Genomic DNA, 13,813 nt, shown 5'->3' with positions numbered 1-13,813 from the left:
GTGGTTTTTAGTGGTTTTTCTTTATACTAAAGAAAGTATACATGAGTATTTAATCTCAAGATAAGAGATAGATGAGTATAAAAGTAACAGAAGAAACCACAAAGGGAAAACTCAGATTTTTTTTTTCATCATCGTAAGTGTACTCCTCAGGCCACATCGCCCATTTCCCCCATACCCCCACCCACCTCCCCTCTTGTAACCATCAGTTTGTTCTCTGTAGGAAAAACTCAGATTTGGTCACATAAAAATTAAATTTTTTTCTCTTATAAAAATCCTAAGGTTGGAAGACAAACAGCAAGAATTCTTTTCAACAAATGAGACATTTTCTAATTTTAACATTTTCTAATGTTTCTAAATATTTGTTAACTTTTGTAATAAAAATATAATTAAAGTCTTTAACTCTTACCTAAAAAAGAAGTGGGCATGAGACATTTTTTAAAAACCAGAAAAAGAAGTAAAAATTACCAAAAACTATTGTTTTTAAATGTGCAGTCATTGTTCATTATGGTAAAATGCAAAAACAACAACAAACCAACAAAAAACAGCTAAAAGGCTATTTCTCTAAGTAATGGAAAAAGTTTTGCAATGTAGTATATCAGGAACATTGAAAGCAATCAGAAAGTTGGATAATGATTTATGCCACAGATGTTCAAAGCTAATTAAAAACTGCGCATTAGAGGTATATATTTATCCCTAACATAGACTACTTTGCTCCCATTAAAAATGGAATTTTTAAAATAAAGTAACCGGGGCGCCTGTGTGGCTCAGTGGGTTAAAGCCTCTGGCCTTCGGCTCAGGTCAGAATCCCAGTGTCCTGGGATCGAGCCCCACATCGGGCTCTCTGCTCCGCAGAAAGCCTGCTTCCTCCTCTCTCTCTCTCTGCCTGCCTCTCTGCCTACTTGTGACCTCCGTCTGTCAAATAAATAAATAAAATCTTTAAAATAAAATAAAGTAACCATTTTGGAGAGTTCTCAAGCCCAAATGCTAAGTTTAAATGTAGGCTAGGCTATTATAAATACATATATTTTATTAAAAAAAATATATATATATTACATGACTAGAAAGAAGTGCAAAAAAGCAAAACATCAAAATGTGAGCAATACTTTTTTCCTGATGTTGGCATTGCAGATTATTTTAATTTCTTCCCGAGAATTTTCCATACATCCTTACTCTATGCTATGATCAAATATTCCCCGAGTAAGCAAGAAAAAACAAGTTCCTTCTTAAAGACTCACCTCTTCTTGAAGGATGGTAGCTGATATCTTAAAGAGGAAAAATTGTTACAGATGAAGCCTTGAAATTGCAAATCACACTTTTAAAGTTTCTAGCTCCAAAATAGTACATTTTTAATTTAGGAGTATTGACATACTAATTAATAGGACTTAATTAAGAAACAGTGCTTTCTGTGCGCCAGGTACTGATGTATTTAAATTGCCTGTATTTGGAGAGCTCCACTTAGAAACGTCGGTGTAATTAACACATACATCGGTTGTGGTAGGGGACATCTCAGAATAAAGGCTCTTTCTATATCTGCTGAAATATACCTCCCACCCTTAACCTCTTTCTTGCCCACTATGTCATAGCCCTGCTTTTTAGTGGAAACAAGAAGACTGAGTTAGAAGACGTGAACTTACAGAATACAGGAGCCATGTACAAGGCTACTTCTGTCCCCTCAAAAACTGCCCTTGCTGTTAACTGTGGGTCAGAGCTGTGCTCACACATCAGTGGGAACCGGCTTCATGCAGGATGTGCAGGGTAATAGGGCTTGGCTACCTTAAGGTGCCCTCCCTACCCTCCCCCCATGCATACGAACACAAACTGCAAAACTGGGAACTTTCCTCCTTTAATCCAGGCATATGATTACTGGGTAAAGGGATCAGTATCCACAGCTGAGCCGCACAGAAGGCTTCAGATATTCCCTAGACCAATTTTCATCAACTTTGGCCATTGTGACATTTGGATTAGATCCTTCTTTGTTGTGTGGACCATCCTGTTATTGTAGGATGTTCAGCAGCACCCTTAGTAGCATGTCTAGATGCCAGTCGTACCTCCCACCCACGGGAGAACCACTCCTGTAGACTCCTGTGGCCAGATGGTCGTCAGGGGCCCTCCCCTCCAGCCCACCACCTCCATGCTGCAGCAGTAGTTGGTTGGCTGATCTGGTTAAAACCAGCCAACAGTGATCGTTTTTTATTATTATTATATTTTCTTCCCAGAAATAACTTCTCTTTGCTGATACATTACTATAGTAAGCTCTAACACATATCCACTTGTAATCTCCTTTCCTAGAATTTTTCTTACTGCTGGTAGGCATGTAGCTATCCTCAGGCTAAGAGTGGCCCTGAATTTTATATAATGTTCTAGTTAATCATTTAACATGAACTCCTTAGAAGGTTTTCTTAACTCATTCCCGAATGGCTTTGGAGGGACTCTAAAACCATGCTCAGTATCTAGCATTTTAGTTTGAATTAATCACATCAAATTTAGCCCGTGTTTATAAGCTGGATTTTATTTTCATACAAATACAACAGGTGCTTTGCCTGGACATTACCCGTGAGTTTTACTTTCTCCCTACTATGTTGTACCTTATTTTTTCAATGAAATTTATGTCCTAAATCATCATCTGCTGGTTACCTTTTTGAAGGTAGCAGAAGGGGAAAACTGGATGCTTTCTAAGTCTTTGAAGCTGATCTAGGCTAGTGCTGTATGCTAAGCCTGCTGTCAGTCATTTATGTGCAGTAAATTTAGGTGCAACTGTTTTCCATTTCTTATTTCCATGCTTTTGTAGGCATTGAAACACTCGTATTTTCAAGTTGGTCAAGTATTAGGCCCTTCCTCACATCATCTGGAATCGAAACAATCTTTAAATAAGCAGGTGCAACCACTAGAATCGAAGCCATCTTTAGGGGATCTAGAATTGAAGCCCCTGCCAGACATAAATGACCAGATGGTCAGACAGCCCCAACCGAAGAACAGCCACCAGCCACTGGAGTCCATCCAGCTGCCCCAGAACACGAGTGTCCAGCCAGCGCCAAAGCAGCCGGGACAGCAGAAACCGCCGCAAACACTGTTTCCAAGTATTGTCCGAACCATGCCGACCGTAAGTAGCCCATAACGACACTTTGGATGCAATAGTTTCTAGGCTCAGTTAGGATTTTATTCCTAAAAATGTGGGAGAAGATATAAAAGATTACTCATGTTAAAGTCCCTGCTTCCTCTAACAGGAGCTTTGCAAGAGATAACCTGAAATCCTAATATGGTTTATGAAAAGAAAAACAGCCAAAATAAATGTGATGAAGTTTGGATGCTACAGACTTTTCTTTAACAGTTACTCAGATGCAAAAGAACTCAAAGAACTTAAAAGAATCTGGGACTTGAGAGAGCTGATCCTAAATCTTAAGGATTTGAACAGTAATTTTATACTGTTTTTAAATACTAATGAACATGAACAGAATGGGTTTTTTAAGTATCAGGCATCGTCTAAGACTTTCTCTTCCTACTTCTTTTGTTCAGTTCAGGGAGCTCCGTCGGGGGCCACATGAGCTGTATCCTCAAGATATACACTCCCAAATGCATTTGCATCATGGGCACTTTAAGGACTGAGAGATCTCAACGAATACTGTCTAATTCCTTATCCCCTCCCGCCGTCCTTATATAAGAAGCCTTGCTCCCTGTACCACTAATCCTATTCTACTGTACTATTAATTGCCTGGTTCTTATGTGTCCTGTTTATTATCTGGCTCTTCCTATAGAATGTAGGCTCCAAGAGCTCAGGAATGTTCGTCTGTTTATCAGTACAGGCCCTGAACCCAGAATGGTGCCTGTTACATGGTTGGCTTCTCAGTTTACCCATTGAACAGATGAATTAATTTTTCACACTACATCTAGGAGTCTACATCATCTAGGGGCATTTCTTTTCTTTATTTTTTAATAGGATTGATTTATTTTAGAGAGACAGAGAGCACATGAGCAGGAGAGGCAGAGGGAGAGATTCTCAAGCAGACTCCACACTGAGTGTGGAGCCCAACACAGGGCTCAGTCTCACAACCTTGAGATCACTACCTGAGCCGACACCAAGAGTTGGACGCTTAACCAACTGCACCACCCAGGCACCCCCTCTTTGGGACATTTCTGACTATTCAGAAGTTCTTTCTTATACTGAGTTAACATCTGGTTTTCTGTAGCTTTTTTTTTTTTTAAGATTTTATTTATTTGAGAGAGAGAGAGCACATGCAAGCATAAGGGAGAGCTAGAGGAGAAGCAGACACCCCACTGACCAGGGAGTCTGATGTGGGGCTCGATCCCAGGACCCTGAGATCATGACCTGAGCCAAAGGCAGATGCTTAACCGACTGAGCCACCCAAGTGTCCCTTCTGTAGCTTTTAATAAAAGTTTATCACTCTTCCCGAAAGGCAACCATTCAGGTCTCTAAAAATAGACCTTATATTACCTGTCCTCTTCTCTAGAAGAAACATCCCAAGTTCCCTCGCACTCCACACATGACATCATTCACCAATGACTGAGTAATCCTTCGTTCCTGTGTCGGAAGGAGACTTTGAGTCTCCTCTCCATCCTGCTTCCCATTTAGAAAGAGGCTGCCAGAAGTAGAGGCAAACCATGGGCAGGGAGTATAAATCATGGGTGAATCACCACCAACATTCCAGAACCATATGTGCACTCGTGTCACCAAAGATTACATTTGTGTTTTTTTGTTTTTTCTCTTGGGAGGTACATCAAATGTTGACTCATACTGAGAGGAAAAGAAAAGAAATGAATATTTATTGAATATCTGCTAAGTGCCATGTACTATGCTAAGGCCCTGTATGCATTCACAAAGTTATCGACCCAGTATCCTAGTGCTCAATTTTTAGATAGCTAATAGGTTCCAGAGAAGGGATTGAACATTCTGTCAACTAAAATTCCCAAGTCTATTTTCCACAAGTGCTTTTGCTAAATCACACATTCTTTACTTCTTTCTTGTGTATGAGATTTTTGCAAATTACAAAGAAATATCTAGGATTCAAAAAATTGCAAGACCTTACTTTTACCTTTCCAATTTCTAAATTATTTTTGTCTTGTCAGTTCAACCATTCTACCTAGCATGTCACTAACTATGCATTAGTTCAGTTGTTCATTTGCTTTTTTTCCTCCTATATCTTCAAGATGAACAGAAGGGCAGTGAGCCCTTGGGCAGGCCACCAGGACTTTCTTGTACAGTGACACGGACCCACTGAGAGTCCTCTTGGTCAGACTACTGAATAATATACTTTGTGTGCTTGGGCTGCTGTAACAAAATATCATAGACTGGGAGGCTTTAAGCCGGAAATTTATTTTCTAGATGCCAGGAAGTCCAAGATCAGAGTATTAGCCAATTTGATTCCCAGTGAGGGCCTTCTTCCTGGTTTGTATAAAATGCCTTCTCGCCTTGTCCTTACATGGCAGAGAGGGAAGGCAGAGAGAGAAAGCAAACTCTCTGTGATCTCTTTCATGAGGGCCCTAATCCCATCATGAGGGTCTCATCCTCATGACCTCATCTAATCTCTAGTTACCTCCCAAAGGCCACTTGTCCAAATACCATCACATTAGATTTGGGGTATAAATTTGGGGTGTGTGTGTGTGTGTGTGTACAAATGTCAACATATAAATTTTGGGGGAAAATAAACATTGAGTCTGTAACAGTACTGACCCACCTTTGTTGTCCTTTTGTCACTTCATTTCAAATGAAATGAATCAAAGACTTTGTCAGCTACTCTGTTGAAGGCCACAGAGACCACCTATATTCAGTTTGCTTTGTAGAAAAAATGGTGGCCTATACGATCTACCCACATTTTTTCCCTCAGTGCTCAAAAACTTTCCCTTTAATAACTGAATTCAGAGTCTTTGCCCTTATCCTATACCAAACATATTAAAGTGTAATTTGCAAAAATCCACCTTCTACTTTATAAACATTATTTATATTTGCCCCTTTCCAGTCTTCTCAGACATTTTGATATTACTGACATGGCCCAGCAGCCTAGAGCATCAGCGCCCGGAAGAACAACTCAACGGAAATAAGAGGCTCTCTCTCCGCTAACTATAACCTTTGATTAGCTCTACTCATCTGGGATCTTAGATTGTTTCATTCTCCTTAGTCTAGAGTTAATTTTCCCTGGCAAAGAAAACAATAGTATAATAGAAGTCAGCAAACACTATTTCTGTCATCAGCCATCACTAAGGCACCACGGGCTCCAAGCAATAGCATATCCATTCTTTAAACATCTTCTTGCCCGAACTTAGCTGTATATGCTTCCAAATTCCTTGATTTTTCAGTTGCCTTTTGGATTTTTCCATTTATGTACCCCCCAACTGCCCCAGATAAATTTGAATAAAACCACTCTGTGGTCCAGGGCAGGTTTTCTTCCTCATTCCTTATTTTTATCGATAGAGCCACCATCCCGAAACGAGCAGGCTGAAACTTTTAGTCATCCCTGCCCTTCCTGTCTGCATCCATTAGGATTATATTCTTCTGTGACTTATGATGGAAAACGGACCACTGAGGCTCAAACAATAATGGGTTTTTGCTTGCGTAACAAGAAGTCAGATGGTGGGCCAAACCAGGACTGGTGCAGATTATAGAAGGAACCACCAGACTGCTTCCGTCTTCCTGTTCCGCCATACTTAGCAGGCTGCTTTCCTTCCTCTGGCCACAAGATGGCTGCCGCTCCTTTGGGGTAGCTTCTGCATTTTAGAAGAGGGAAGAGTGAAAGCCACTGGCATGCCAAGGGAGTCCAAAAATAGCTCTCCTGGAAGTCCCTCCTGTACAATTAAACTGACAACTCATTGGCTAGATTGTGTCACATGGCTACATAGAACTGCGAAGGAGGCTGGGATTTCATGTATTTTAAGGAGGTATATTGAAAGGAAGATGGGAAGAATGGCTACTGAGTGGGCAACCTGGCAGTGTGTGCCACACTCTCCTCTGACCTCTGTTCAGGGAGATGCAAAGTTCAGACCTTTTATTCCTTGTTAAGAGCAAATGTATTCTTTCATGACTGTAACAATATAACTGTAAAGACTTCCTATTTGAAGAGCTTGGCCTTCTAGAATGCTGCCTTTATCTCACCACTTTTAGCTCAAAGACATCCAGTGTTCTTTACTGCCCACGGGAGAGCTGCAACTCATTAGACACACTGAAGGCCTTCAAACGCTGGCATCAGTCTGTCTTTGCAACCCCATCCTCCACAACTTCCAGCACCAAACATCTGCTTTGATAAGCTAGGTCTATACTTTCTTCCTGGAACAAACTCTGGCACTTTTCTCTTTTTTCTCCCCCCCCCTTTTTTTTTAAAGTAGGCTCCATGGCCCAATATGGAGCCCAACATATTGTGGGGCTCAAACTCACAATCCTGAGATCAAGACCTGAGCTAAGATTAAGAGCTGAACGTTCACTGACTGGGCCACTCAGGTGCCCCTGGCACTTTTCTATTAAAAAGTCATATTCTGTATATTTCCTCTTCCAAACTCTGGAACAACAAGAATAGTAATAACAACCATACTGCCTAACCTTAGTATAACTCTTATTATATGTTAGGCCATATCCTAAGGACTTTCAAGGTATTTTATATTAAATTCAGAAACACTAATTAGAGAAATACTGCATATCTCCATTTAAGGAGGAAGAAAACAAGGCTTTAAGAAGTCACTTGTCCAAAGAGACACAGTCACACATGACACTTTTCCAAATTATACATCAGTGAGGAGTCAATTCTGATCCTGAATAAAGTCTCACCCCAGCCCAAATCCAGAGATCTTTCCTCCCTCTGAACTCCTATCATATTTTTAGCATGTGCTACCTGTTTTTGTTAATACTTTTCAACCTATATATATGTATCTTCTTAACTTTATGGAATCCTCCTTGAGAATGGGTACTTCGGGTATCAACTAGAATAGTTTACGCATAAAAGGAACTCAGCAAATGACTACAGGTGATGATGACTGATTTTCCACCACAGAAGCCAAATGGCACACTGGGTCATAAAAGTGCTAGGAGGCGTTGGGGTCAGACTGTGTTCAAGTCTGGAGACAGCTGGGAAGAATTTGAGGACTGTGATCTGGGAGCCTCCCATTCCAAGAAGCCAAGCATGAACGTATTCAAAGAAAAGAGGAAAAAAGATTCTCCATTTCGGTAAGATTTCACATTCCAGGAAAATATATTTTTATCATACATCAACTTATATTACTCATTATGTATAACTGAAGATGTTAAAAGACAATAAGTAGCTTACCATTGTTTTCTTCCACATACCCCAGATCTCTACGCATACCTCTGGGAAGGTAAGAATCTTGACTTCTCGCGGTAATGATTCTCAGAATTAATGGCTGAGTGTTGTGTGTGTCCGGCGGGTCAAGGGGAGGGGAAGAGTTCTTGTGAAGTTGTTAGTGTGCCCTACTGAATTATGATCGCCATCATTCCCATTTGAAATCTGTATGCCTATTTGAAGAAAAGCAAAGCACAATCTATAAAAGTAACGGTTTCCTCTGATGGTGCTCAGATTCGCTAATTTATTTGCTATTCTAAACTCTTTTGATCATTTCTTAAACTTTTTCTGGAAGTTTCGTATCTCCGGTAGTCCCTTTTCTAAGTTAAGTCATCATTAGTGCACTTTTCAACTTGGAGGTGAGGGTGGGTTAAGTTTTATGAACAAAAGCTTGGAAAAATACTTTTTTTTTTTTTTCCTCTCTCTTTGGAACAAAAGAGGGAGAAAAATATTGGCATGAGGCAGAGAATTTTTATCTAATAGCTAGCTGGCATTTACTTTGGGATACACATGTCTCTGAAGTACATGGAAGGTTCTGTCAGGAGGACTTACGCTTGGATAATTCTTTGTCAGTAGGTTTCCAGATGCTCAAGTTCCATAGGTACTCTTCCGTAAAGTACACGAACTTGAGAACAAACATGCTTAATCCCCCTCCCACTTTATGCCAGAGGGTCACTCCTCTCAGCATGTCGAATCTGGAGTGGCATGAATGCATAACAACCTTTGAGATGATAGACAAAGGGACAGGTCAGAAGACTGCCATCTTCAGCTCAGAAGGCTTTGTTGTCCTATACGTATTTCTCTTAGGGGAAAGAAAACCCCACATTAGAAATCGGGTATGTTAGCCAGTGTTGGAAAGCATGGGGATTCAGAACCACTAAAGCACTAGAGCCTAATGATGCTTATTCTTTTAAATGTACTAGAATGTTCTGTGAAACTGACTTTTTTCAGAACCTACAGATATACGTTATACATAATTTTTTGAAGATTCAGTGTTTTATGGAATAAGTACTTAGAACTTTATCAGCTCGTACCATGAAATACTTAATTATAGTTAATCTTCATATTTCATCTTATGAATTGTTTACTGTTTTCTATCTACTATTAAGAAATAAGAAATAAAATGATTTAATTTATGATAAAAACTTATAGATGTCAAGTTAAAAAGGTATGTAGAGAGCTACATAGTTGCTTTTTTTAAAATAATTATTTGCATCTGCACTGATGTACTGTGTAGATGACTTGAAAACTTTTTTTTAAACCTATGTCATCTCAATTCCAGCTGAATTTTATCATGTGTTAGGTGAAGAGATTTGAATCAAAATCTATAGTTAAAATCAAGTTTGTAGTCCATATGCTTAATTCTGGCAAGGGAACAATGGGTAAATGTCTTCAATAACATTTATTCCTTTTCTCTTGAAAGTCTTTAGAAAAACTGTATGAAAATGAATTCTTAATGTGTATTCCATTTTTACTTTTTAGGAACTTCAAATGGCTTTATACAATTTAGACATATAACAATAATTATTATTAATATACTCACATATATTAAGTGCCTACCTAAATTTTAATTTGTAATCTTCATGCTCCAGTAAAAATAGTGTAGAACAGAATACTGAGAGTCAGACAGGTTGGATAAACAGGTCGCCTAAAGTCAGATGAGGCCTAATTCAAAACTTATCTAGATGTCTGCCTCTCTTCTGTACAATATTTGGTGAATTGAATGCGCTCTGCTATTCTCTGCATAGGCTGACTCAAAAAGAATACAATGGATCAAATACTAAAGTGTGAAAGTTTCACTTATTAGTTTGTCTTTTTTTTTTTAGCAAACAAAACGAAAGCAAGATATTTATACTTACACTTGTATGCATGCGCGGTAGACAGTTAACTAAACACCTAGATGGTATTAAGCAAAGGTAGGAACAGGATGTAGTCTGTCTTCATCCCATCAAATGTATAGCAGTGGAAATATGTACCACAAGAACAGAACATGTATTAGGTTCTGCTAATAAAGGAGCTCTAAGGAGCTCCAGAGTTCTGTTCATGGGCAGATCACTTTGTGGAGGACAGCAAAGTCTTTTTGGTAAGAGCAGTTTTGAAAACGGGTAGGATTTCAGCCGTCGGTAGGTCTACGGTGGGCTGAGGGAGAGGGAAAGGGAGCCAGAAACGAGTGAGGGTGTTTTGAATGAAAGGGTCCCACTTTTGTCTAGGGCTACCCCAGAGCAGGTTGGGCAGCCAGAAGATCAAAGGGCCAACCAAGACAGGGTCAGTCCGAGGGAGTCCCAGACAACCTTACTGACAGACGTTGCTTTCATAGACAGGTGACGGGGGCTATGACTGTCTTCCCTTTCAACGTGCCGGCCTCCCCTGTCATAAATCCACAACTGTAGCAGTGGCCGGAAAGCTAGAAACATTGCACACAGGCAATGTGCTGCTCAGATATACAGCTATCTGTCACATCATGTTTAGTATCAAAAAGGATTGTGTGGACAGCCCAGTATCTGTTGGGGGAGAAGTTGTCATTTAGTGCCCGGGTCAGCAAAAGGACGCTGATGGAAACCATTTAAGTGAGGTGACCTTGCCCTTGAAAAGATGAGCAGGGGGTGGGTGAGAACACGGTAGCTGTCATCCTCACATAACACATTGTAATGCTGCTTTATGTTGATTTTTAAGGCTTCCAGACTCCGTCCCCTCTGGCTCCCACCACTCCGCAGGGGAAAACAAGAGCTTACCTGCTGCTTTTCCCCTAAAATCTGATTCTGAACTGTCAACGGCCTCAACAGCTAAACAGTACTACTTGAGGCAATCAAGATACCTTCCAGGTAAGCAGCGGAAATGAAATGTTTGCTGCCTACTAGAAGACAGGTCAGGCTCAAGTGTCTTGGAATCTTTGTAGGAAGGGTACCAGTAAGATAATAGGTATAATATATGCTCTTGGCTGGCTCTGCCTTGCCAGGACTTGTCTCCAAGGACTTTTCTCAGTCTCTTGCCTCTGTCCAGTCTGCACAAGAAATGCTTAGGCAAAAATCAAGATGAGAACAGGGTTCAAAAAAATACCACTCTCGCCCACCAAAGCTATGCCTTTAAGTAAGTGCTAAATTCTGGTAGAATAATTCTGTACCCCGTTACACCATTTCATAAAATGTGGGATTTTACACTGTTTCCTAAATGGTCTGGATTATGGTTTTGAAAGATCGAGGTGGGTTGAGCATACTATACACTCAAGAGGGGCAAGAAGGTTGGTTAAGAGCCCACTGCTTGTGTCTGGATAGACAGTAATGGCTTGCTCTGGAGTGGCAAATGTGGAGACAGAAAAATGGGTAAAAGTTCCGTGTATTTCAATAGTGGAAAGATAAGACTTGCTGACAGACCAGCACGGATGATGGTAGAAAACAGCAGGAATTAGTGTTGGCTTCTGCGTTTTTGATGTGGCAATGCCTGGGGGTGGTGGTGGTGGTGGTGACTTTAGCTGAGAGAGGGAAGATCAGGAAGGAACAGGAGGTATGGAAGTGAGAAACTGGAGTTGAGGTTGGGATGCCTAGCAAACATCTGAGTGGATCTATCTAAGACGACTGAATATATGAACCTGGAGCTTGGGAGAAAGATCTAGACAGATGGTGGGGAGTTTATGTTGGGCCTACAAGCAGCATTTTTCTCCTGAAAATCCATTTGAAAAAGAAAAGTTTAATGAAGTTTAAATGGGAATCAATTTTTAATTGACTGTGTATCTATGGAGATGTATTTTAGTCCCAGAAGAGGGAGAGATAAAGTGTTTCATCTGTGGGCATGGCTATTTACAGCTTTCTGAATGTAGTAAAAAGGCCACTGGGTTCACGTGAGGAAGTCTCCAGAAGCAAGTAATGGTTTTCCTCTCCCAGGAATTCGGGATGGAGGAATAAGGAAGACAAGAGACAAGGGTGAAACTGGATTGTTAGCAAGAGATTGTGGCGTAACATTTTTCCATTTATCTTTGAGGCAACCATGTAAATTTCAGTTTTAGGAATCCAGTAGAGATCCACTCCTAATGTCAATAATTGAAAGGGAAAAAAATGAAATTTCAGAAGGGCTTTAGAAATGGACAGGAGAGAAAAAAGAGGCATGATGGCTGTGTAGGTTTAGACACCCATGTCAAAGAAGTTGAAATAAAGGTAGGGAGAACAAGACCAGCGTTCAGACTGCACTTCTCTGCTGGGTAGTAAAAAGGAAGATACTGTCCGATCCAAGAGAGATTGAAGAGATTGGCATGAAGTTATCCAGGAAGGAGCTAAAACTATAACCCTGGGCATTTGGAGATCTGTGGCTTCAATCTGTTTTGTTTTAGCCTTTAGAGAGGGGGTGGCCCAGCAGGTCGTTAGTGGATGAGCAGCAGGTCTCCGTGTGTATGTAAGGGCAAGATATTGTGAGACCTATGGATAGCACACACATTCATTCATGGATGCTCTTGATTTCTTTGTTTTATTCATTTACTCAGAAATATATATGCAGCTCTTAATATGTGCCAGGAACATAATGATCTAGGCACTGAGATATCTGTATAGCACTGAACAAGACACACAAGGTCCGTGCTCTCTAGGAGCTTACGTTCTAGCGCAGAGAGAAAAGGCAAAATCAGGTGGTGATGAGTGTTGTGGAAGCAGAGAGATGACCTGGAGTGTGGCTGTGGGGGGCACTCCCCGATCCCTTCACCTCTGACTTGATGCCAGGAGGAGGAGGAGGAGGCGATCACGCGGAGAGCTGAGAGAAGGGATTTAGGTGGAGGGAACGGAGGCTGGCTTGAGTAGATCAACAGGCTGCCTATCTGGAGCTTAAAGGGCTGAGGGGAGAGCAGTGGGGGCGGGGGAGCCGCAGGGTTCAGATGAGGCAGCACCTTGAGGGCAGGGGAAGGAGTTTGGGGTTTGTTCCAGGTCCCATGGAGGCCTTTGAAGGAATCTCAGGAGGTGAGTGACACACGATACGTGTGTTAGAAAGACTGCATAAAGGACGGATTGCAACAGGGCAAGGCAGGGAGGCCAGCTGGAAGCTACCGCGGTCCTCCAGGGGAAAGATGACAATGGCCTACAGGGACTTGTTGTTGGTGATGACTTAGAGGGAAAGATAATGACGACCTCTTGATGGATTTTGGAAGTGGACTTGCTGATGGATGTTGGTAGAAAAGAAGGGAAAAGGGAGTTTGGAGCTTGAATCTGAGCTGGGTGGTGGTGCCGTGCTCTGAGATGGGGGGAGACCGAGGAGGAACAAGAGTGGGTGGGGACGAGGTAGACAGTCCTGTGCGTGGGCTGTTGCTTTTGAGATGCTTGTGAAACATGTCGGTGTGGAGAGGCCACTCCGATGGAAGGAGGGAAGAACCAGGAATGCGGAGGAGGGACCTGGGCAAAGGAGAACAGATGTAGGAGTCCGCAGCAACTCCCAGACAGTACTAAGTCCATGGACTGACGAGGATCACCTGTAGAGAGAATGGGAATGGGAACCATGGTAGCGGTAGAGGAGACGGAGCTGAGAAATAGGAAAGAACCAGG

At 41.3% G+C, this 13,813-nt stretch overlaps 1 protein-coding gene across 7 annotated transcripts in view; it reads left to right on the top strand.

Annotated features, from left to right (window-relative positions):
* MAK (male germ cell associated kinase) overlaps positions 1-13,813 on the top strand; it is a 57,991-nt gene that overhangs the window by 30,263 nt on the left and 13,915 nt on the right. For all 7 annotated transcript variants that reach the window (XM_032341092.1, XM_032341093.1, XM_032341098.1 and 4 more), the window contains 3 exons: positions 2,789-3,100; positions 7,992-8,164; positions 10,971-11,119. In XM_032341092.1, the coding sequence (XP_032196983.1) occupies positions 2,789-3,100; positions 7,992-8,164; positions 10,971-11,119 (634 nt within the window). The remainder of the gene's footprint in view (positions 1-2,788; positions 3,101-7,991; positions 8,165-10,970; positions 11,120-13,813) is intronic.

Source organism: Mustela erminea, chromosome 4, assembly GCF_009829155.1.
Source record: "Mustela erminea isolate mMusErm1 chromosome 4, mMusErm1.Pri, whole genome shotgun sequence".
NCBI lineage: Eukaryota > Metazoa > Chordata > Mammalia > Carnivora > Mustelidae > Mustela > Mustela erminea.
Note: the sequence above shows the minus strand (reverse complement) of the source record. Positions and strands in the feature narration are given on the sequence as shown.